The 27,210-nt window shown below is 35.3% G+C and overlaps 1 protein-coding gene across 7 annotated transcripts in view; it reads right to left on the bottom strand.

Annotated features, from left to right (window-relative positions):
- Positions 1-27,210, bottom strand: part of LOC123674023 (tyrosine-protein phosphatase Lar) — a 570,788-nt gene that overhangs the window by 289,551 nt on the left and 254,027 nt on the right. For all 7 annotated transcript variants that reach the window (XM_045608828.1, XM_045608831.1, XM_045608826.1 and 4 more), the window contains exon 4: positions 23,725-23,821. In XM_045608828.1, the coding sequence (XP_045464784.1) occupies positions 23,725-23,815 (91 nt within the window). In that variant the 5' untranslated portion in view covers positions 23,816-23,821. The remainder of the gene's footprint in view (positions 1-23,724; positions 23,822-27,210) is intronic.

Here is a 27,210-nt window from a genome sequence, read left to right as displayed (position 1 = left end):
AACATACAAAATATGACTGCATCATTTCTCAGTTATTCTAGATTAAACATGTCAGCTTAAGAGCCAAATTCTCGTAATTCGGTTTTAATTTACTAATCTGCGGCTGAGGCTCATTGAATGCTCTCGAATACCTATGGTGAGGCCGCTATTAGTGAACGAACGTGCCGAAAGTGGTTTCAACGCTTCAAGACCGGTGATTTAGACGTCGGAGACCAGCATAGCGGTAGAAGAGAGAAGATGCAGAATTGGAGGCACTACATGTCGAACGCAACAAGAATTAGCAGGATCATGCGGAGTGACGCAACAAGCAATTTCAAAACAACTGAAATTCGTGGGAATGATTCAGACCCAAGGAAATTGGGTGTCGTTCGAGTTGAAAGATGTTGAACGGCGTTTGTTTGATTGTGAACATCTGCTTGCAAAGCAAAGAAGGAATGGATTTCTGCATCACCTTGAAACTGAAGACAAAAAATGGGTTCATTAGGATAATCCCAAGCGCAGGAAATCATGGTGATATCCCAGCCATACTTCCACGTCGACGGCCAAACCGAATATTCACGGTTCGAAGGTCATGCTCAGTATTTAAAGGGACCAGCTCGTTATCAAATGCAAATAATGCGTTTGAGCCGAGCATTGGAAGACAAACGGTCGCAATACAACGAGAGACATGATAAAGTTATTTTACAGTATGACAATGCTCGACCCCATGTTGCGAAAATGGTCAAGACTTACTTGGAAACGTTGAAATGGGATCCTACCCCATGAAGTCCCAAAATTCGGAAAAAAATTACGGAAGCAGAATTGAATGCCTATGTTGATATGTCACTTACTATTGTATAGATATGTCACTAGAGCTGATAAAAATTTGATAAATTCACAAAAAGCCAAATTCCCTTCGATGTGGTGCGTGTTCCTTTCCACATATCACCTTAATAGATTCTAGAGCGATTTTTCAGCATATATTTTATGATGACCTCATCAAAATAAACAAGCAAAACCTAACATTTCTCAATAAACTCCCAATACGTTGCAATAAAACTACGATGAACAAACGTTTGTTCCCTAAATAATACCAAGAAAACCAATCCGAAAAACGAAACGCACGAATAGAATATAAATGCATCCAAGACCTAATGAAGAACACACAATAAACCTCTCAGTCTCGAATAGCGAAATATACTCTAGACGGACGTCGAAAGGTTGTGAATTCCACCATGAACAAGATGAATACCCACATATGAGTTGTTCTGTTCGTAAATAGAAGAAATACCTGATGACCAGCAGTAGCAGTTTTATCTCGTTTCTTTCATTTTCATCTATGATAAGATCGGACTCGTCTCGGTTGAGTCAACATCGCTGCGATACGCCTTCGTGTCCCTTTTTCGGATCGATAGGATCCTAACAAGCACCTGAGGGCCTCCGCACCATTCCATGCTAATGTAGACGGCCAGGACCCAGGATTTAGCGGTTGAGGTAGATGCCTGGACAAGCGTTGCTGTTCCAGAATTTCGATCGGGAAGGGTGTAACGACCAGACCGATATATGTTATTATTATAGGAGAGGTAAAAATTGTTGTAACATCCCTTTGGGATTGATTGGTGGGATGGTCTGCTTTTCTGCTTTTATTTTTAAGGATAGTTGACTAGATTGTTTGAATGGTTCAGGATGTGAGGTGACATTTAGTAATAGAATCGAGTTCCCCATCGAATTTGATGGTTTCAAGAATCGTATTTTCTCCTTTGGTTGATAATGAATGAAAATAAATCATTTCTACATATTGAACGTACTTCTAGTCGAAGAAATTGATAAACCAAAAAAAAAGAGGCATTGTGAATACTACAGAATAACTGTACATTTTTTAAGGTTCTCAACTTTCACATCCTTGGATGAAAAAGCATAGCCAACACAATTCAGATTATTGTATCATATTCATTTAATACTAACAAGTTAGTAGTAATCACCGTTGATACTAAACGAATAGGTTATTGAATCAATTGCATCATTTGTTATGTATACTAATATCCATTTCTATCAACTCACTGAAAGTTGAAGGTTGGTTTTCTTTTTTAGCTATCATCTTCTCATTTGTCAACTAATTTTCAGCATAATTCTCTGCAACAGAGATAGATTTCCAGACACCATGGTGTTTTTCAACGCTTATATCAGTACCTATATCGGCCAGCTAAAATGTTGATGAGCGAGCAAGCAGTTGCACCTGTGGGAAGATAAATCTGCTGATCTGAGTTATTCAGCTATTCTGTTTGACAATCATCAAAGAGTGTTTTTACCTACTAGCTGCGTAAAAAATTGATATTTCTGGAACTCGCAAAAAAACTATACTTATACAGATGGCAACAAGACCAATCGAACAATTTTCTTTGAAGAGTATCGTGAACACTTTATTTACATAATTTTATGTGGAAGCCTTGAAATGATTCCTGGCAACATATACTTGAACACACTCTCTTGCTATTTATTTAATTCATTTGTTTCATCAGAAACCAATAACAAAATTACAAGAAGGAATCTTATAACAGATAATAAATTGATGAAATAAAAAACACGCCTTGAGATGTTCTGTCCTTTTGCATAAAAACGGAGCCAAACGAAAAAAAAAGGGAAATTTTTTTCTACAAATTGAACCAGGAATTAAGAAGCATATTCTAAGACCAGTTGCAGAATGGGTTCCTATTGCCTCTTACAACGAGTTTTCGACGATATTTTCTCTTTTTCAGTCAAGTTTTGGGAAATATTGTCGGAATTCAATGCAAAATTCAGATTATAAATTCTAGTGACTTTTGTATTGTATCTTGGCAGTTGGCGTGACTGTTACGAAAATTGACAGATTATGGCATTCGAATTTTAATCGTAGGTTCCGAATTTTAAAATAACTTATAATTACGCATTAAATTCGTGAATTATGGCTGAAAAAATCGATTTAATACCATAGAATCAAGAGAAATAGCAATAGGATCGGAAGTGAGTGTAGACAACCACAAAACGGAAAATATAACTGAAAACAATGCTGTAATGGACTCATTACAACATTTTTTTTGGAACTGTAATAAACTCATCACGATACTGAAATAGAGAATAGTATATTGTGCAATAAGTGGGGAAAGATCAACTCTTCTCGCGAGTGTGAAAGTTTGTGGCACGAGCTTGAAAGGCAAGTGCCGCAAACACACGAGCGGGAAAAGGACTTTCTCCACACGTTGCACACTATACTTCTCCTACAAATGCACAAATTCCAATAATTCAAGTAATGGACATGATTCAAATGAAAATGGCCTTCGTTGACAGTATGTGCTCATTTATTGCGTTTCCATAGAAACGACTCAAGAGCCCAATTTCATTGGTCTACCAAGCGAGGTGTGGGCAGAGTGCCATATGCGACGTCAATGATGAATATAAAATTCTTAATTGCATGTCGAATAATGCGCAATAACAACCTCTTGAAACTTTCCAAATTTCATTTTAATATCAGAATAAATGAATAGTTAGCTTTCGAGAAAAACTTCAATACGAAGCATTATTGCGAAAAAAAATTCATAGCAAGTTCTAATCATTTTGTCATGAAAAATTACCCTTTGAATTTTGATGCAATTACTCATAAACACCCCTGAATACAACCAAGGGAATGCAAGACTTATCTAGGAATTTTTCAAAAAATTTCCACTTTATTTCAGTATTCAAAGAAATTATGAAAGAATTTTTCTGAAGTGGCAGTGCCCATTCGGAGTCAATGGTTGAAATATTCAGGTCCATATGTGGAAAATCTCGAAACCTACCACTACGCAACCAAATTAATAAGGCCAAGCGATGAATTCAAATCATAAACGCAAGAGAAACGTTTCGCACTTGGAAAGCAAGGCATAAATCCGCAAAGTTCTCATTTCCGCTTTCACCTGTTCTTTGTGAGAAACAACAAACATTCCCACGACTAACTGCGGTTTCATTCTCTTCGCCCGACAGTTGTAATGAATAAAAATGCACGTAGAGCCACACCATGAATAGAGGGGCCCGTCATGTCTGGGGGTAGATCACAGACCCGTTTTTCCACTTCAAATGGTGTGACCGTCGGCGCTATCACGTGACATAACCTATAACAGACGCGCACACACGGAACTGGCGGCCAAACGAGCGTTTCTCACGCGAAGTTTTTGATCGAGACAGGCGACATCGTAGGTATTTTCACGAGTGTCGTTGTCGATTCCAGATAAACATGATTTCTTTGCTTTAGTTCGCTCGAAATGGCCGATATTTCGGTACTAATAACGGGTTGGTTGATCGTGATTGAAATCGAAAGGAGTAGTAGGCGCTGCTGCGGGTTAGTTTTGGATACAGGAACCATAGAGCTCCGGTTGATGTGTTCGTTTTCGTTTTCTATCTGATCTAGGTTGACCTGACTCGTTATTTTATCTGATCTTGGTCGAATTAGGGAACCTTGTTTCTGTTTCTGCTGCTCTTTTGAGTCTTATGGTCATTCTAAAGGGTGTTTTTTTAGAGCTATAGAACTCTAAATTGCAATAAAACAACGATGGATTACTCGATTGACATGAATTTTATTTATCCGCAAGATAATCTTGTGGCATTACATTTTGAATATGATTTCTGGCATACGACCGCCACGGCTGGCTAGAATGTAGTCTAATTTTCGATGAATTTTTCCGACATTTGTGGCCGTATATCGGCAATAACACGGCGAATGTTATCTTCCAAATGGTCAAGGGTTTGTGGTTTATCCGCATCGACCAATGACTTTACATAGCTCCACAGTAAGTAGTCTAGCGGTGTTAAATCACAAGATCTTGGAGGCCAATTCACAGGTCCAAAACGTGAAATTAGGCGGTCACCAAACGTGTCTTTCAATAAATCGATTGTGGCACGAGCTGTGTGACATGTTGCGCCGTCTTGTGGGTACCACAGCTCCTGGACATCATGGTTGTTCAATTCAGGAATGAAAAAGTTAGTAATCATGGCTCTATACCGATCACCATTGACTGTCACGTTCTGGCCATCATCGTTTTTGAAAAAGTACGGACCAATGATTCCATCAGCCCATAAAGCGCACCAAACAGTCAGTTTTTCTGGATGTAACAGTGTTTCAACATACACTTGAGGATTAGCTTCACTACAAATGCGGCAGTTTTGTATGTAGACGTAGCCATATGATAGTGAAGTCAATTAGATCTCTCGAAGTGCTCTGATATGGGGTACAATAGGCTATAAGTTCGCGGTGTAAAAAAAACCCTCTTAAATCCTCAATCTACAATTGTCTATAGGGTATGTAGATTTGTCAAATGGGTAGATATTGTGAACGTTTAAAAAAAAATGATTGAAATTGAAGTTCTGTCCCCCCAGAAGAGCAAATCGTTATTGCGAATTTCTATTTGTCCTTTCATGGGGTCATAAACTGATAAAAATTGTCTTCTGAGAATTGAAATATTATGCAGACATGGTTGCAGATTGGATGGGCTACTCTAATATTTATTCGTTGTAAAGGACCGGCCGACACGAATTATGAGCTTGACGCCGTTTTTCATTGCATTTTCAGTGTTTTTCCGATTAGATCTTTATTAGATTTCAACGGTCTCGCGGGAAATTCGAAAAATGGAGATGTTCAAAGTGAAATTCGAGTCCGAATTCAGATTATCTTATTTACGATCTAGAAGAACCGAATGAAAATGGAGTAAACAAAATGCTGTACGGGGTGAGAGTTGGACTTTGTAAATTCCACGAGGGAAATAATACGATTTTTTGGAGAATATATTTCCAGATTATGATTGTACTGAAAAAAAAATCTTCCGGTAGCGGTCACATTTCGAGTCGAAATGATCTCTAATTTGAATACTCAAAGTCCAACTGAATTTGAAAAATTCTTTAGTATCAAGTTTCATAATTGAATTCAATTATTTTATGTTTAATTTATTGCGACCATAAGTTTCGAAAGAACAAACGATTTCACAAATGAGCACTGATGTTGATGAAATAATTTCACAATTTCTGAACCTTGTTGAGCATTTTCCATTCTGTGATTAAATGTCTTAACTTTCTGTCATCGAGTTATGAACATAGATAGAGGGAGTACACGCAATTTTTACATGTCTCCAACATGGTTAGATTACGTTGTCGGATTGTGATATATTTTCAAATCCACAATTTCATTATATCGTTATGAATGTATATTTTAGTGAATGAAATATATTTATTTGAGTGATTCCCGATTAAATATGCAAATTTGAATATTTGGAATCCGATATTTTCGCTAATTGTCGACTTTATAATGAGCAGAATATTTATTATTTTCTGTATCTACATGCTGAAATCCAAGGTTTGGCAACTTTTGCTCTCCTAGTGTCATCGGTTGTTTCACGTCGTTTGGCGCGCTTGAAGTTTGTTTTCTGAATTTTTGCTATGTTTAGGCATTTATTTCAATATATTCTGAGTAAATATGAAACGTTGATTAACAATGAGATATAAGAAGTGCGTTCTTTGTGGAGAAACTCGCGAATTGAGAGATATATCGTATCACTGATATATTTTAATTTCCGCGCGCTTCATGTCAAATTTGATAGTTCTTGTTGGGGACAAAAATTGCTTACTGAAAATGACTTATGCTATCTCTATCTACGTTTATCACTCTGAGCTCTCTGTACACAAATAACATGAGAAAAAACAAAAAGACTGTTATAATTATTAGCATTTTAATTGAAAAAAAAAATTCCTAACAATTTCAATGCCCTTTGTTTTAATGTTTAATTTGATTTAAATCAATCTCAGTTTTTGGTTAACAGTCCTATCGACAAAGACAATTCTGCAAGTTTGGTCAAAAAACTTTAAAGTTTTCTTAATAAATATCTTTAGAGTTTATAATTTTCAACGTGAAATATAAATTGATGGAACCACAACCTTTCAATGTGAAGTATAACTCCTTTTTCAATCAATATTTACGTTTTTGCTCAACTAAGGTTATTAAGAATACCAGAAGGTGAGATCTATCGTGTCAGGTCCTCGTCGCAACTCTGCTTCACGACCAGAATATCTATCGCTTTTCAATTCATCACTTTCCTACAAACGACAAGAACAAACTATAACAATCACAATCATCAACACATCCAGCTAAAGCCCTTCAAATACCGTCAAGCCCATTGAACCAGCATCTGCATCCCGAAACTGTTCATGCACCGATGAAAATTCATGCGAGCCTTACGAACAATACGACCAGTAATTGCTCAGAGAGATGAAACCTTAGCTGTACGAGGCCATCTCCTCCTATTCCCTGAACGACTACCCCCGGTATCGATGTAAGATTATCATCGTTGCATTAACATTTATGTCCCCCGTAGTACATGAACACAGCACCGTTGCGCGTTGCCAATTACCTCCGAACCAGGATCTAGCTTCATAAACTGATTATACGAGTACGCCGATAACGCTATCATTTCGGAATATTGACTCGGTAATTGGATAATGTGGAGATATTGAACTATTAGTTATTCTCCGTTAATTTTAGGTCTGCATGATGAGAGGCCAGCCGGACTTGTACGGTCCTGCGGCCTTTCTAACTGAAATTTTGAGGGAACGTTATCGTTATTGATTTTGGGACGTTAATGGTTCACACCGGCGAATTCAGCAGAGGTTCTGCAGGAAATATTGCGAAATCTTACATGTTCAGAGATGATAGTTATGTATATTATATTTTTGACATTGACAAATTGACATTATAAACAATGTTCTTTTTAGAGCTATAGAACTTTAAATTGCAATAAAACAACGATGGATTATTCGATTGACATGAATTTTATTTCTCCGCAAGATAATCTTGTGGCATTACATTTTAAATATGATTTCTGGCATATGACCGCCACGGCTGGCTCGGATGTAGTCCAATCTGGACGTCCAATGCTCGATGACTTTTTCCAACATTTGTGGCCGTATATCGGCAATAACACGGCGAATGTTGTCTTCCAAATGGTCAAGGGTTTGTGGTTTATCCGCATCGACCAATGACTTTACATAGCTCCACAGTAAGTAGTCTAGCGGTGTTAAATCACAAGATCTTGGAGGCCAATTCACAGGTCCAAAACGTGAAATTAGGCGGTCACCAAACGTGTCTTTCAATAAATCGATTGTGGCACGAGCTGTGTGACATGTTGCGCCGTCTTGTGGGAACTACAGCTCCTGGACATCATGGTTGTTCAATTCAGGAATGAAAAAGTTAGTAATCATGGCTCTATACCGATCACCATTGACTGTCACGTTCTGGCCATCATCGTTTTTGAAAAAGTACGGACCAATGATTCCACCAGCCCATAAAGCGAACCAAACAGTCAGTTTTTCTGGATGTAACGGTGTTTCGACATACACTTGAGGATTAACTTCACTCCAAATGCGGCAGTTTTGTTTGTTGACGTAGCCATTTAACCAGAAGTGCGCTTCATCGCTAAACAAAATAAAATGGACGTAGTGCGCGATACGTCACTGTTAAATCGGTCGCCATCTTGAACAGTAATGCCAACTTAAAGTTATAAACCTCGAAAAAAAACACCCGTTATTAATCATATGAATCTAATATGAAGTCTACCGTTTCTCGGGAATGGACCTTGCGCTGTGCGTACGCAAATGAAAATAGTTTTCTGCGATTATAGCGCGAAGAGTTATTCGAGATTCTCATCATTTAAATGATCATTTAATTTGATTCGGAATTTGGTGAAAAAGTTTGAGGAGACCAGATTATAACGTGATAACCAAAACCTGGCCGCCCTAGGTTTTATGTATTTTTGGTAAACCGTAATATTTTGGGTAAGTTCCTTTGTAGAATGCAAGTTTCTTTGCGCTCATTCTTCATCAATTACATTTATTCTCTCTTTCTGTCTGTAATCAATTTGTTTCCCCTCTGTTGGAAGGTGTTGGAAGGATTCTAGTCTTTTATAGGAGGCTTCATTTGAGGGCTGAGCTGTTGCTAGTTATTCGTTTTGTTCTGTCGTTACATTTCTTCTATCTGATTGGATAACTATAAGTTCTGGGTGATCTTCTAGAAATTTTCTAGTTATATTAAGTTTTTTCAGGAGTGGACCATGGTTAGGAGTGTCTTTGTGAATATAGTTGGTGAACCTAACTATGGCCGACTCTTGAAAAAACTGAATATAACGAGAAAATTCCTGAAAGACCACCCTGAACCAATAGTTACCCAATCAGTTAAAGGAAATGTAACGACAGATGAAGCCTTCTTTCGAAGACTAGAAGGAGATCTTTCCAACACCTTTCAACACAAAGGAAACAAATTGATTATAGAGATGAAGAGAAGGAATGTAATCGATGAAGAACAAGAAAATAAACTTGCATTCTACAAACTCGCCAAAATATTACGGTTTACCCATAATATCGTCGATAGATTGCCCGAACACACAGATAGTCAAATTTTTAACAGACATTCTGACGATATCTTATGATCGAGAAAACCAATACTGGATAGGATTATTATTATTATTATTATAGTGATATTCATAGCCCCTCTCGCAGTCCTGATTTGACGCCTATGGTCTTTTACCTGTATCGTTTCCTTGAATCTGATGTCCTAGTTGGTAAACCAACTTCCTTGGCCAATAAAAACAAATTATGACATGAAATGGAAGCCATCATGGATCATACCTGCCAAGCTGTCATCATAACTTTTAGTGTTAGATTGAATGAGTATTGTGATCATGAAAAAACATTCTAGTATTAAAATCCGCATCTAACAGACATTTTGGCGATATGATGAACCTCCGTTTTCATGGAACAACCAAAAGATTATTCAGAGAGGAAAGTGAATTGAACCCAATGAGAATATCCATATTACATCAATACATTGAAAGTGACCTTCATAGATACGAATGTGCTCGCCAAAATATCATTGACCATATAAGCACGTATTAATAATAACACCGATACATGTATGTAGATATCGAAAAGGTTATTAGGTTGGCAACATTACAACGGTTTGCTTTTAACCCTATGAAATTATTATCAGCGTCAAGTTGAAGCATGTAGCAGAAGTACCGGCAAAAAGCATAAAACGTGATTCAAAATTTATAGGTCATCGATCGGCTCCAGCAACACCGGAGATCGTCATTTTGTCTAATTTATAATGTCTCGCGAGGTATCTGTTTGACATACAACTTTGAGAAATCCTGGCGGGGAATAACACAATTCGAACTTCTGAAATATTGAGGCTGTTACATGGAAAAACTCGACATGTAATGGATTGAATTCCTCTTTTCTGTTTTTCAATAGAACAATGTCATATACATATTTCTTTTATTTCAGTATCGTAATGAGTTCATTACACTACCAAAAACAGTGCTGTAATGAACTCATTTCATCATTGTTTTCAGTTATATTTATCGTTTTGTGGTTGTCTACACTGACTTCCAAACCTATCGAATTCAAACACACGTCAATTGTCAATATAATATAATTTTTGGATATAGTGAAATGATTTGCAAGATTATTCGCAATTTCTCTTAATGGACTAGTTTAGTGATGTTGATAATACTATATTTGACACGATATAATTAAAATATAGAGCAAAACTGATAAATCAGTGAAAAAAATTTGAAAATCCACCAAAAAATGACTGAGAAATAGATTATTTAGATTCATGTATTTTAGCGCAGAACGTCTTTGGTCTCTGACTCGTCTGTGACGTCACGCCACTTGCCTGTGACCGCTACACCATAAATAACGTTTAAATACTTAGCCGCGCCAAGGCTCTCGCGCCGTTTGTAGTTGAACAGTGTAGTTTTAACTCGAGTTTTGTTTTTATGTCACTATAATGGAAGAAGGATTCGTGAAAGGACAAAGTGACAATTTTGATTCATGTCATTTGGTACATGAAAAAACAATTTATTGGGGTTTTTAATTGTCGTGCTTGCACACATAGGCACAATACAATATTTCTAGGATTTTTTTTTTATTTCAGCCATCGTGAAACGAACAAAACACGACACGAACGGCACAAGTGATTGTACACCAATGAATTCGTAAGCACTCTGCGAATACCAGTCGCCTCGTGTAAGTGGCGTGATGTCACACACTAGACGCTGCGTAGTATGAAATTATTCTTCCAAGCGCAACTTCAAAGTCCCATAACTTTTTCATTTCTAGAGATATTTCAATGATTCTTCCACATTTTTGTTTCATTTTGCTTAAATTTTTCGAATTAATCCTTAACAAAAAAATGAAAACTAGTTCATTCTGATGGTGTTAATCGATTTCGTCAGACATAATTCAAGAATTTATTGCGTAATTATTAATTAGTTCAAAATTCTAAACGTCAGATTCATATTCAAATTCCGTAATGAGTCAATTTTCGTAACAGTCACACCAACTGCCAACATACAATACAAAAGTCACTAGGATATATAATCTGAATTTTTCATTGAATTTCGACAATATTTCACAAAACTTGACTGAAATAGAGAAAATATTGTCTAATACTCGTTGCAAAAGGCAAGTCCAACACTCATGCATTCGTGTTGAAATAGGAGCCCATTCCACAATTTGTTTCAGAATATACTATAAAAAGCCTAAATCTGACTTTTCCATGGACTATATGGCTATAAATGTCTATTGACCCTCCACCGGCGGTGTCGATCTATAGGTTCTTTTCATCTACCGACAAGACAGATTTTAAAACTCAATTCAATATTCAATTGATCTAAAAGCTCTCTGGCCACATATTTAGCTACAAAATCACACACGTTCTGTTGAAAAAAAAACGAAAGGCTGCGTTTTGTATATAAAGACATCAATAACATGAATGGGGATCGAACTCAAATCGTGGAACAATAAATTTTGTCGATCTGAATATATCACACACAATAAACAAAAACTCCAATCGGAACAGTGACTTTCACATGGTTTCATTCGAACAATGGAACTAAATTACTTCGATATCGATTAAACATTCATATCCAATGAAAACAAACCTTTACCTTTGACCATGAAAACTTTCGTTTAGGCGCTTATGATCGCCTACTTATAATCGTAACATAAAATTTAGTGTCTTTTTGTTTGGTCGGTTGTGTTCCTAATACCGACAATTGTACGATTGAATATTTTTCATTTGACACGAACCGAATTCAATTCAGATTGATAGTGATTCAGATAACCGATAATAATGCTTTATTACTCGTACAGTATGGACTAATTGAAGAAAGCAATTTACTTTCGAACCTTTCCAAGAAATCGAGGGAATGTTCACACATTTCGTTTTGGTTGATTGATTCGATGGATTTCTAATCACGGAAATATTGGGTGTTTTTTCCCAATATTCTTTCTGAGTTTTCCATAGTTCTGATGAAGTTATTATCTTGATATGTCGTACGGAGCTTGAAATTGATAATTTATATCAATACCTAAAGTCTTGGATTTTATATGGTTGCGATAATTTATTATCTAAAAAATTCTCTTCAAAAGACGTTTGTAATTTCACATGCAGAAATACTTTTATTTATTGAACTCATTTTATAAGAGAACCGAAAATATCAACTTTTTTTCAATAAAAACACAAATTAAATCATTATAAATCTTGACACAATGAAATATAATGAAAGAAGAAAGTTTCTTAAAATTGAGAAACCTTCAGGCTTTGCTTGATTTCATAATTTTCCATACAAGCATTAAGACACATAAGGCATCTCATTTGATTTGTCGCCTAACCTATTGCGGGATTTTGTAACTGTAAGAGCAGCTCTGGAAAATTGTCTTTCAATAGGAGCTGAAGATGCTGGCGTTGATAAAAATCCTCGGCCATTTTGGCCAAGTTTGGAAAGATATTTCTGAAACTACCAAATCTACCGGTAGATTTCATAAAATTATGAGAAAACTACTTATAAAGTCACACTGGCGAAAGCTTCAGTCTCTCGGCGCTTGAGTAATACCCTTATTTAGTCTAAGCGCGCACGAGATTGTTGAAATATATGCCGTGCGACGCGTGCATATTAAGCTCAAGTAATATCAAGTCAAATAATAAATATCTAAAATCAAGTCAAGTCCAGCTTAAGTATGTAATTTTTCCCGAGCTTGATTTTCAAATCAAGTAGTTGGTTAAAATGTCAAGCTACTTGGCTTGATGAATCCCTATAAAGCTGCAACATCAGTGAGTCCAACCTTAACGTTTGAGAGAATTCCTGGCCTAAAATTCCAAAATCACAGATATTGCGTCGAAATGATAGATAGATAGCTTTCTTTGTTCTCATAAACATAAACATTATGTGAAGAGATAACGTCAAATAAAACAGAGTACAAATCCTAACCTGCAAGTAAATAAAGAGCGCTCTGATCTAAGATGAAAGGAACTCCTGAAAACTGTAGGGTTCTCCCTCTATAAGAAATTGTTCCAAGTTAGATTTGAAGGACTAGATTTTCATGATTTGGATGACCTTAGGAATTTTATTAAGAAGGGTTACGCACATATACTCTGCATTTTTCTCAGTTAACGTTAGATTATGTTTTGGATGGTTGTATTTATGTCCTCATATGAACTGAAATAAATCTCTCAATTTTTATGGAAAAATAAGAGACACCTGTGTCCAAACTTTGTTCTTTGCAAAATGACCACGACAAGAATGCCTGTAAGATAGACCCTAAATAACTCGGATAGCTGATTTTTGAATAATGAATATTTTATCCAATGATAGAGCGATCGGATTGGCGAACGAGCGCTCAAAAATGAAAACGGGACTCAACCGGTGGTTGAAAATAAAATCATCCGCACATACGGAGCTCGTTAATCCGAACGAAACCGACAAAGCGAATCTCCGACAAAGCAAACATAATCTCAAAGAAGTGGCTCCACTTCCTAGTGTATTATGAATTTCAAAATAGCGGAACGTCGGATTTCCGACGTCAACTTGAATGCAGCGACGTCGACGACGACTGGAACGACGCTTTGTTTGCCAGTCATATTATCTCCCAAATATTGAAGGAGAAGCAGATCCAGTCCCACCATGTTGCGTCTAATTGTACGCTCGGGCATTTTCGCTAGATGATCCAAGGATGAAGTTTACGCATTGCATAGAATATGCATAATTTCAGTTTTTTGTCATCACACTTCATTGTCGTAGATAATGCGTAGGAGGGAAACAAGGATATTTTTTATTTTATTTTAATCACACAGTATGTTCCCAAATTGGAGGTATAAAGGAAAATGAGAGACTCCTTGGATAATTTTATGGAAAAAGTAATATACATATGAGCCCGCAAATACTCTTACAGCTCTACTTTTTTTTGAACATTACGCCAGTCATCGAATATTTATTATTCTTTGCTACAGATTAGGTTAATACATCGTCCCTTGAGATTAAAAGTAGCCCAAGTCCAAAATCACAACTTTTCAGGAGGAACATTTTCTCTATTCACGACAACAATTATATTCACTACAACTTATTATATTCCTATCATTTCTAGGATTCTCGAGGAAATTCCCCTTACGTCATTGATATATAATACTTCTAGATCAAAATTCGCCTCGTTTAATTAGCAGATAGAATACAACATCGACAAATTTAAATTTTGGATTTGGACTAGTTCTCATCTCAAGGGACGATAAAGGCGTACAACTTTACTTCCGCCGTTTTTTCCGAAATTCGAGGCTTTATTGTGAAAAACTGATAATACGTTTATGATTCAAAGAAGTGTCCATCATGTCTTCATGATATTCTGCTCTTGGGATTATCGTAATGAACCCATTTTTCGTCTCCAATCACTATGCGATGCAGAAATATTTTCCGTCTATGCCTTGCAAGCAGCTGTTCACGAGCAAACAAAAGCCGTTCAACATCTCTCGACTTCAACTCGTACGGCACCCAATCACCTTATTTCTGAATCATTCCCATGGCTTTCAGGCATTTTGAAATGGCTTGTTACGTCACTCCCAATGATCTCACCAATTCTTGTTGCGTTTGACACGAGTCTTGATCAAGTAATGCCTCCATTTCTGCATTTTAGAAAACTTTCTCTCTTCCACCGCCCTGCAGGACTTCCACGTCAAAATCACCGTTCTTGAAGCGTTGAAACCAGTCTCGGACCGTTCTTTCACTAATAGCAGTTCATCCATAGATATTTGAGAGCATTCGATGAGCCTCAGCCGCAGATTTTTTCATATTAAAGCAGATAATTAAAACCTTCCGCAAATGACGAGAATTTGGCTCATAAGGTGAAATGTTTAATCCAGAATAACATTATGATGCAGACAAAAATCGACTAATATGTCGTTGGCGTTATGTTTACGAATACCTAAGCTTATTGTATGACATCTACGATCTATTTATTTCGACTACCACTTACCGCTACAGCCTTCTATTGCAAAACGGCAGAAGCAAAGTTGTACACCTAATAAGTAGCTCAACTTATGACTGATATCCAGCTAACTAACTGGATCTTCATAATATTTCGCATTGTTCTGAAGATTACTACAGAATTGTTCGAATTTTTTTTCGGTAGCAGATACGACAAAATTACAAAAACCAAAAAATGTAGTACTGGATTGAAGTTTGTCTCATTACGTTTTTCAAAAAGGACAGAAAAAAAAAACAGAAAAAAAAGTTCTGTTTCAGAAAAAAAAAACACCCTATAGATTTGGATTCGAAATGAACATATCAAATGATGAAAACTTTGAATCGGAATATCTATGACAAATTTAACAGGAATATCTTTGAAAGTGAATTGCCATGAGGAAGAACTTGAAAATGAATTCTCTTGTGTCATAGGTATGTTGACTAATCTATATTTGATTGATAGGCAGCTATTTGGAACAATGTATGAGTTGAAGAGTGAACATTCAGTTCACGAACAATTGCTGCGCTTAATGAATTTTGTGGAAATCAAATGATTTCACTTTTAATTATAAAGTCATGTTTGTCTTTCATGCATTATTTATTCAAGTCATCATAAACTTTTGGTGATTTGAAGTTGTAGTGCAACGCCAAAATGAAAATTTATTCGTGGAATCTTGTGCTAGCGCATTCGCCATTTTGCAACGTTATGCCTGGTAAATGGGCATATGCTTCATTTTTCCTGAAATCGCCACTAATAAAAGCTTAAACTTGACGAATTGAATCAGGAATGGTACAACTAAAATTTCCTTCCCACCCAATAATTAAAATTCGCAAAACAAACCATGAAATCGACGTAGAAAATTGAACACGGAAGTTCATTTACGATGTTCCAGAAATACACCGTCTTTTAACAGCTCTCGTGGAAAATTAATGAAAATAATGAATAACCGCAATTGAGCAGTCTGGCAGAAATATATTCCACCAATTTCTTGCCATCTTCTGATTCATTCAAATGCTTAATTGCCCTTGATATCCGGCCTATTAAATTAGAAAATAACTCAAGTAACACAATGTTGCTGGCGTATTATTCTTCGTGCCGACTTGTTCTTCACGCTTGCGTTAGTTTCTTCCAAGAGTTCATTTGTGTTTGAAGGTCTTGGGAGGTTTGTGAATTTCGATAAACTTGTTGATGTTTGGGACAATATCACCTCGCTTGGAAAATTAGTAACTGCAATAATTTTGAAGTTCCAAACATCTTTCTACAGCACACTTCAAATGAAGCATGAAATAATAATCATTAACTAGAATGTTTTCATGTATGATCCAGTTTTTGAATGCCGAAATGATAAGTCTTGAATACTGAAAGCTAGGCAAGTGACTTTACATCAATATGCAACAATAAATAATTCAGTGTGGTGAAATGGTACTTTACAGCTATTTTTTTGGTGATTAGAGGATTCTCGATAAAAACAAAGAACAATCAATGGAAATTCATGAAAACAATGTCAAATTCAGTTATCTAAAGATTGAATTTTAGTTGCTTTTCATGTTATTCATAGACTCTGGTAGAAATTGCGGTTTAACCATATTTCAAGTTATCTCTCTATAACTCTTAATGGTAGGTTTAAGTTTCCTAATGATCCAATAATACACTGGGTGTGCCATGAAGAAATAGTATTCTATTTCCGGTAAAACCGAAAGTTGAAGAGGTCTGCAAATTTTAGGGAGAAAAATCATCTCAAAACCCAATATGCGAATTTTCAGAACAAAATTATGATGAGCTTTCCGTGACGTCTAATAGGCCATCGCGGTGAATCACCCTGTATATACCGACTATATTATTCTCTCCATTTTGCAGGATTGAAAATTATTTCCTCTGACAGTACAGTAGACAGTTTCAGATAACATTTTCTTCATATTTCAATTCAATATGTTGAAATATTCTGGTTGGATTTATACTTAATATGTACCTAGTACAACGAATATTCGTAATTATTCATGAATTATAAATCCAATTACATACTGTCACATCTGAATAGCAGAAACCCCAACAAAATATCAGGGTTTTCCTAATTCAACGATCCATGTGAAAGGAAATCTACTGCTTTTCGATCAATGTCATCGTTTACCATACTGAAATTGGACAGTATTTAATGAAAATATTGATGAATGCAGTGGATACGTGATAAAATAGTTTATATAAAAATATTTCAGTTATTTGTTTCAAATAGAATTGTTTGAATTAACTACATATATTGATTTGAATTCATAATATATAAAATATACCATAGGTACTCCATTTTGTTAATCAAAATAATTTTTTAGAAAACTAGAAAAATTCTATCACATCTCAAAACGATGTATCTGATGTCTTTTAACAGCTAGCTGATGAATATGCATTTCTTCAATGTTTTTTAATATTATGCTCATAATTTTAATTTCCAAATTCTCAAGTGAGAAATCCTTTTTTGTTGAGTGCAATTCCAGAATTTATATCTTTGTGCAACATGAACATGATTTCATACTAGATGAAACATCAAATAATTGTTCATCGTTGAGACTGCTGAAATAATTGTTACTAATAAAATAATATATGCATTCATTTGAAGGTTTTGAGGTTGATAAGTTTTATCAAGATGTTCTTAGTGACCACTGATCTCTTTAAAACAAAAACTCACGAAAAAAATTCACCTCTTGAAATGAAAGTAGTACAGAAATCGTGATTTGAGAAAAACAAGTTTTTATTTCAACTTTCTTTTTACAACTCAAGATAACGAAATATATTCTTTCATCTTTATACGTCTCCAGTGACTCGCTGCCATTCATCTGATCATTTCAGATCTCAAAGACCCACTTTCTCAATTTTTCTGTCATTTTTAAGAACAATCCGAGAAGACGTCAACTGCAAAGGACGAGACGTATCTTGTTTCATTCACATCCCTTAGCGAAATATTCTACCCTCAAAAGCATGGCTCGCGCCTTTAGCAAATGTGATGCGAAAGCGGCAAAGATCAAAAGGAATATTTTCTGTTTCTACTAGTGTCGAGATGATATAGAAAAATACCCTTCGTTATTTTTTTTTGGAGGGGACGTTCAGCGCAGTCCTAATTGAAAATGTTTTGAAAGTGGAGACGGCAAAGAGTTACCATGTATGTTAGAATGTATTGAATAGGATACGTTGTAACTGTTCCTTTCTATAAAATCAGGTGCTGTAATAATTTCTTCATGTAATGAATTGGATTTCTTAAAGAAAGTTGGTGGACAAGAAGGCATTTCAATTGAAAATGTAATATTTTTTTTACTTCAAAATTTGTGATTCAACGCTGTAGAGTCATTCAGCTAGGCTGATTCAAAAGCCAAAAAGAACACGAGAATCAGATGGAAGGCGAGGACCGGACATTTGTTCTATATGGTCCGGGTCGAGTGATCAAAATACTGACAGCAAAAGAATTTAGGAAAACTTTAAAAGTGTTCAAGTATCAAAAACACATTTCACAAGTTTGTACAATTATGTCATCGAATACATTCCAATTCGATTTATAGGTCCCATTTAAGCTATATAAGTCTCATTTAAGCTGTATGAGTAGGTGTAAATTCATATAGGTAGCAATAAAATTAAATTAAATCTTCACAGTCTCTCAGTCATATCCAAATCCAAACAAACTTGCGAATGGATAGGTTATAGAGGATTTACAGTCAGAATTTACAACTCTCTTTGATCGTAAATACCTTACTGAACCATAAATCATATAGAATTTGGACAATGAAATCAAAACGGATTTCATTATTGGACGAAATTCATTGGGAATATTCCGATGATGATGATCGATGTATAAAAATTGAATAAAAAAACATTCAATTCGTTCGATTGATTCATCGAAACTCAAGATTTTCGAATTGAAACAAATTATTTTTTATTATTTCAGTTACTCAAGCAAACCCTATATCTAAAATGAATACTTTGAGTTATCGAATGGAAAAAAACCGCAATTCTATTTGTGTGGAGTTGTTTGTGTAAAGGGATTCATCAAGCCAAGTAACTTGACATTTCAACCAACTATTTGACTTGAAAATCAAGCTCGTGAAAAATTACATACTTGAGCTTGACTTGACTTCATTTTAAATATTTATTGCTTGTCTTGAAATCAAGCTACTTGATATTACTTGAGATTGATATGCACAAGAAGCGTATATTTTCTGCAATCTCGTGTTCGCTTAGACTAAATAAGGGAATTCCTCGAGCGCCGAGAGACTGAAGCATTCGCCATTGTGACTTTATTAGTAGTTTTCCCAGATTTCTATGAAATCTATTGGTAGATTTTGATAGTTTCAGAAATATCTTTCCAAACTTGGCCAAAGTGGCCAAGGATTTTCAATCAATGCCAGCAACTTCAGCTCCTTTTGAAAGACAATTTTCCAGAGCTGCTCTCACAGTTACCAAAACCCGCAATAGATAAGGCGACAAATCTTAAGATGCCCCATGTGTCTTAGATCCTGGATTGAGAATTATGGAATGAAACAAAGCCTGGAGGTTTCTCAATATTGATAAACTTTATTTTTCAATTATTTTTTATTTTTTTGTGATTTATAGTGACTCAATTATTATTCAAAAAAGTTGATATTTTCGGGTTTCTTATAAAATAAGTTCAATAAATAAAAGTATTTTTTTGCGAGGTTCCTCCTCATTTTATCATTTTTTTTATTGATGTGACACTACACAATAAAACTGCTAAAACTCAAGTAGTTTGATTCAAGTACTTGCTAAATGAATACTTGACTTGACTTGGGATTGAAAACCTACTACTTGATTATATATATCTTCGGTAGATTCGGAAGCAAAAGGAAAACAATCTCCATAAAATAAATCCGTTGCGTGGTAGCCAGGTCGAAGCAGTAAATAACTCCTTAAAACGCTATAAAAGCGATTCAACCATAGTTCACAACAAAATCACGTTACGAAATTATGAAAATCGAATCCAATAATGATCCGCCTCAATAATATGTTCTGAACTGAACGTAACAATCTCCAGTACACCATATTTCAAGTTTGATAAATTCGTTAATTCATCATAATTTCCGGAAAGTTATTATACAACCGACAAAATGGAGGTTTATACGATGACATTCTATGCGGATATGCACAGAGTATAACGTTGATGGTGAAATGAGTACGTAACTAGGAGTTCTTGAATAAAGCGTACAACTTCGAGCTTTTCCCATGGATGGATTCTATTGATAAATTGATGCGTTTATTGCAGTTGACGAACTATAATTACGATTTAATATTTATAACCATTCGGATAAGGGTCTCCTTTAAAAGTCTTTTTTTTTATATTGCAGGTTATGAATTATGGTCTAATGCGATTCGATTATTGAAAACGTTAATTTTTTATTACTATTAACTAGGTATGTGAATTAAAAACAATTTATTAGTAGGTACAATTTCAAAAAACCTACTCATACAGGGTGATTCAGCGGGATGGCTTATAAGACGTTTATGGAAAACTAATAATAATTTTGAGCAGAAAATTTGCATATTGGAGTTTGAGACAATGATCTTTCTCCCTAAAATATTACTTTCTTATTTCAAATGGCACACCCAGCATATTATTGTATCATTAGATAGCTATTTTGGCGACAATTTCGGCAATATGCCATACCTTGGGTAAAAACTCGACGGTTCATGGTTTGATGGGATTCTTATGAAAAAAATGGTGGCGATGAGGACTTTTTTTAATTTTCTACAGAAAAAGCAGTTTTCGAAGAAATCTTCTACTTTTTCAATTCTGCAAATATTTAGCATTATCAGACTATTTGCGGTTTGAACCAAAAATGTTTAGGGTGTTTATAAGAAGATCATGAACTTGGAAAACTTGAATTCGTTAAAAACTCAAGATTTTCAAATTAGTACCTATATTTTTCATTATTTCACTCGATTCTACGTGAAAAACAGTGGGGGTTACTTAACCCATTAGTGCGTACCGTTACAATTATGTAACAGTAAAGTGGCGTCCTCTTATCGGCTGTTTTGTTTGAAATTGCACAAACCCTATACCTAAAATGAATATTTTAGTGCAATTAATAACTGTGTGGATTAGTTTTTGACTTCCGAAAAACACAGAAAGAAACTAATATTCCATTTTTCCATATGAATGAATTGGACATTTCAAAAATTGTAATGAATTATTCGTAATTGAAAATTGTATTGGTTTTGGATTTCTCAACAATCCCAGCGAAAAATTAATTATAATTCATGAAATGTAAAATTTAGTTATACACACCTCGAATTTTAGTTTTTTCCGTGTTTTCGGGAAGTCACAGACTACTCTGCAATAATATACTGGGTGTGCTATTTGAAATAAGGAAGTAGTAGTATATTTCTGGTATAACCGGACGTTGTGGAGATCTGAAAATATTTTAGGGAGAAAGAGCATTGTCTCAAACCCCGACGTGCAATTTTTCAGCACAAAATTAAGATTATTTTTATATAAACATCTAATAGGTCATCCCGGAAAATTAACCTGTCTAACAAATATGATCTCAATAAAAAGGTGTCATTATTTAATCTTGCAGAATCCCTCCTTAAAGTTTGTCGCACTTAGTCACTAACACCCTGTATATGCTATTTGACATTATTTTGACAACCCCCTCAATCTATATTATTTGTTTATAAGACATTGAGGTAAGAATTTAACGTTATTATAAATGCTCCAACGTTTCAAAAAGAATCTATTCAAACTCTCAAAATAATATTTCAATGTACTTAATTTGGGTTTGGAGATGTCACTTTCATAACTAATATGAAATAAACACACAGTAACGCAATGAAATATACATAATATAAAAATCAGGAATATTCCCTATTCAAACTGAATAAAAATTATTCACCAAAATAGCTGCAAATTATTTCGAACAAACCTGTTGGATCTATCACAGATATAAAATTATGGCGGTAATCAATCATATTCCGTTTCAAACTTGGGAATATGAATGACCATCTGATTTTCGTGTAATCGATTTTGTGCGTGCGAATGAAAACTTTTTTATATGCCGAATAAATTCATATCGAATATTCGAAGTGTCTGGGAGTTACAGAAAGTTGAAGTTGGCTCGTCGATTTTCAGGCTATTTCGTAAACTTTTACACCGACGAATTTTTCGGTCTTCATATAATAAAATGGTTCAACTAGAATTGCCCCTTAACGTTCAGGCTGATATTGGTTCTAAAAAACCTCGGACAGGTCACTTTAGGTTAAGAGGGAGCAATTTTTTGCCCCATTAGCATATCGACCCTTGCAAAAAGGGTGTGAATAACCTCTATAATTTGAATAATTATTGAGGTCGGGTTCAATACTATAGATTATTTCTGGAAGCATGTTAAACTGAACGCTCATATTTCATCTGAAATTAAATTTTACGGATGAGGCAAAACATCAACTCAAAAATTGAGTTCTTTTACTATGTGTGTGATATATTTATCCTTTTTTGTAGTATCTTTAGTGAACGATAATTCATATTGACTAACAACAAATCTTCATCAAACAATTTTACTTTATTCATATCAATTTCGTGATATGAATTGAAACTATTTATTTTCTTCTAATATTGTAGTATGTTTGTAGACTTAAATAAAAATAGAAAAATATGTTGTCAACTATAAAACTTCTTCACTTCAGAACCGTAACTGATTTTATTCGGATTGAACGAACAATATTCGAATGTTCACTTCAAAAACGGTAGTTTTCTAGTAAAAATTCTATATTTCAAGATATATAAAAGAATTTTTCAGAATTGAGGCGAATATCATATATATATATCATTTTTAAATCAACATATATACGAATGCTGAAAACAAACCGGTTTTCTGGATACAAAACAATAAAAATTAAATTGCGTGGTCCAATTTTTATCAAGACTTTTATTTCACAATTTCTGATGGAAAAATTCCATAAAAGGCCTATAAAATATTTCTGGGTCCAATAAGGTTTTTTCTTTATAATTCAGTTTTCAAGAACGCAATAGAACTGACCTGATCTGGGTTACCAGCTACGAATAACTAATTTTGTTTGTTCAAGAAGTACAAACCAATAATTCAAGCGAGCCTTCAATAAAATATTCCAGGTAATTGAATTACTGAGATAATGCATTCCTTCCGATCGCAACATAACGTACAACCTTATCAATACCCATCAGCGAAAGGGCACATCAAACGATATTATATCCAGCCATACCTTAAACTCTGGCGCTGTATATCTCCAAGGAATACCGACGGAAAAGCAAGATGCTGTACCCGATAAGAGGATGTCGGTTTTATTAGGGTCTACCTCGATGATCCCTAGACGCTTTCGTATGATCGAACGAAAAAAATAGGGCATGCCTAAGACTGAAATGGTACTCACCACTCGAAAAGACCTGGCCAGTGGACAGGAGCAGTATGAAAGCCGACAGTAAGGATGTCCCTCCATAAGATGGAACTCCGAGCTTTGTCATCGTAACCTGTATCAAAATAAAGAATATATATTATAGCAAACCCTTATTCTCCTCCATCAGACGCCAGAAGACTCGCTATCACAGATCACAAAATTTGATTTAGAACACACACAACAAGATCGACACAAGAACTAAAGATGTTCGCACGGTACTAATTCAGTCGGTAATGTATATAGGTATTACACATCTATACGGACGCAGATTCAACTAGATTGGAGTATATAAGAACTAGAGTGGAGTATATAGGATTATTTTGGTTTTCGGTGCACTAAATCATCGTTATTTTCGCAACGTCAATCTGAATATCTCCAAATTTCACAGGGATAAGTCGCCAGATTCAGTTTTCGCAAATATGTGGGCGCATCCATTTCTTATCCTTCTTCTATAAGCAGCAGACAACTCGCGGTACTTTACTTTATCCAGATTCCCGTTCATGTCATCCCGAAAACCCGCGCGATACAGGGTGTTCGTCGTTCGGAAACAGTAGCGTTCTCGCGAAAAGCGTGGCCGCGACTGAGCGTCGAGGCGCGTGCCGTTCCTGTACCGTCGGCGTCGGGACGTCAGCGCAAGGGGCTGGTGCGATGCGCCCACGACGTCGACTTACCTAGCGGAGCGTCACATGGAAGGTCTTCTGCTGGCGGACCGATGGATATTTTTCGTTATGTTTGGGAATAGTTTGATTGCAAGTATCGCGTGGAAAGGTTGTGCCACAAGGAGGGTACTCAGTTGGCGCGGGATGATTCTCACGTGATGCTTGTATGTTTACCGGTATCTGTCAGAAATATCAGAGGTTTTCGCGCGTTTTTTTTGCCCGGTGGTTGGATGCTGGATGTAACGGTGAGTCTTTCGTGTTTTATTTTTGTAATATTCCGTTTATCGGATGAGGTTGCTTCCACAAGTAATTGCTGTTCATTTTTCGATCAACACACTAGAAAAATTCAGAGAGAAATGTCGTTTGTTTTTTCACATTCATATAAAAAAATTCGATGACAATTAAGAAAAACAGAAATATGAGAAAACACTGATGTGAACTCGGGAGCTATCGAACATTTGTTCATTCATGCGCCAATTCCACCCTTGAGAACAGAACTGCATATATTTGATCTCCAAGAGTGCAATTTCAGAATTAATTAATGATTCAATTTTCTCTACCTTTTTATGATTCTGATAGAACTGAATTTTCTATAGTTCTAAGAACGTGATCCTAGTGAATTTCGGTACATAGCATAAAAATCTCATTTCATATCTACACCCAAAATTTCAACTTCCTCGGTTGAGTTATGTTATTATTGTTAAATTTTGTTTGGATATTATTCTTGAATTTTTTGTGGTGCTGGTTCTTCTTCTTCCGAACAGGAAATTTTGAGGTCATGTCATAATACATTCAAATGCAAATATTTCATTCCAATTGAATCTGCAGTGTTTAAATTGACTAGAAAACAAAATTTCGAACGAACATATTTATGGAACCCCTTTTCAAATTATCATCATTAACGAATTTAAACGCTGCATTGGAAATCCTTGAAAATGCCTTTTCGTTTTAATGTTATCGTAAACATGGTGTTACCAACAAAAAACGTGACAGCCACATACTGATTTTCGTCGCATTTACAATTACAACATTTACATTTGTTCACGAACGGATCTATGCACAATTTTGCAGTTCAATTTTTTTATTAGAAAAAGGTTGCTTTTAAGGACACATTAAAATTTTTTTTCAGTAAATCGTTTTCAACACATTTATAAATTGAGGAATTTTGTTTCGTTAATAACTACTTCTGTTAGAAATTGAAATAGGCGTTGCATGTTTCACCCCTTGCAAAGATCACAACAAAATCAAAAATATTCATAGATGAAACATGCCCACAAAATGCCATCTCATCAACTGCCTTATAATATCGAGTAAAAAACAACAATAATTATTTTTCAATTTTCGACAAAGATTCACCTCATTAAAACTTCTGCACTTATATGAATACACCCTGTATACAGCCATGCGGACGGCCAGAATCGAATCAAATTTCACTTCAAATTATGGTAACAGTTTTCAGAAAAAATCTCTGGTTGGCGTACAGTAGAAAGTCGAATTTTTTTATTTTACAAATTTTATAAATGGAAAATTTGCTATCGATGAAAAATCTTCTACTGACTTAATTGTCAGTCATCATCAAAATTAATCATTAGTAACGTCCGAAAGTTGAACTAATATCTACTTCTGTTAAATTTTCTTCAATAATTTTTGTACGCTCACGACCAACCCAAAAAGTGAACCCAAATCGCCTTTTTTCTAAAAGAAAGGGTTCAGAATGTTACACAATTATATCTACTAAAATCGTTGCCCGAACGAGTATTTCCCAGACTACCATAATTCACCTAGATCTACTAGACAGCTTTTCTCTAAAGTGTAAATAATACACATTTCTCTTTCCCAACTAATCTGAGATAATGTCAGCTTTCTTCATCTATCTATCTTTTACCGGTGTACAAATCTTGCGGACTGGAAAGCCATCTCGAAGTTGCAGCGCACTCACAGTCCATGTAAACATGACAACATAAACGAAACACGTTAACTCTCTGGTAAGGGATTGTCCTTCTGAGAAACACTGAGAGCGCGTTGTCGAGTACACAAAGTGGAAAGTTTCTTGGTGATACAGGAGTCGGAAGTAGGAAAAGTGCAACTCGATTATGTCGCCTCATTTTTTATCCCTTATTAGCGAACTTCCATTATCGGATTTATCTTTAGAAAGGAAAGATTCTTGTGCTTGAATTTGAAAAAAAAAATCGGTCATTCTTGGACAACTTCAAGGGTTCACAACTAGTAATAATGAACCTAAATATAACACCATTTCCGGGTAAAAATGAGTTCATGTAATAAATAGTGCAACTAGATTAAACAGCTAGAAGGAACATTCATTATAAATTTATCATTAGGTGACAAAATGGCGAAGGCGCTAGTTATTTCAATATTATGAGAAGCTGATCAATTAGGAAAAATCACAAATATATTTTATTCTCTGTTACCGGAATAATTTCGTAATATTCATTTCCTATCAGGTGATTGAATGAAAATTCATTCAAAATGCTTGCGAAACCAAGTGTTTCTATATTATTATCACTAACATATTGTTATCAAATTTGAAATAAGAGCTATAGTATACCTATATTTATAGTACCGAGGAAAAAATATTTCCCATCCTAATAAAAACCAGAAAATTCTAAGTAACGTATATCGAGTCACATTGCCCCTAAATAAAACTCCAGTTCGAGCCGAAAACAACCAAACTTTTCCCATACATTGCAATTTCCTAGCCGCCAACAAAGCAACGTAAAACTGGGACGTTCATTTTTAATTGAACGATACGCAGCGAGCGGTTTGGAACGTCCCAAGAAAACAC

Source organism: Harmonia axyridis, chromosome 2 (genome assembly GCF_914767665.1).
Source record: "Harmonia axyridis chromosome 2, icHarAxyr1.1, whole genome shotgun sequence".
Lineage (NCBI taxonomy): Eukaryota > Metazoa > Arthropoda > Insecta > Coleoptera > Coccinellidae > Harmonia > Harmonia axyridis.
The sequence above is the reverse complement of the archived record's forward strand: the minus strand, read 5'-3'. Positions and strand labels throughout refer to the sequence as shown.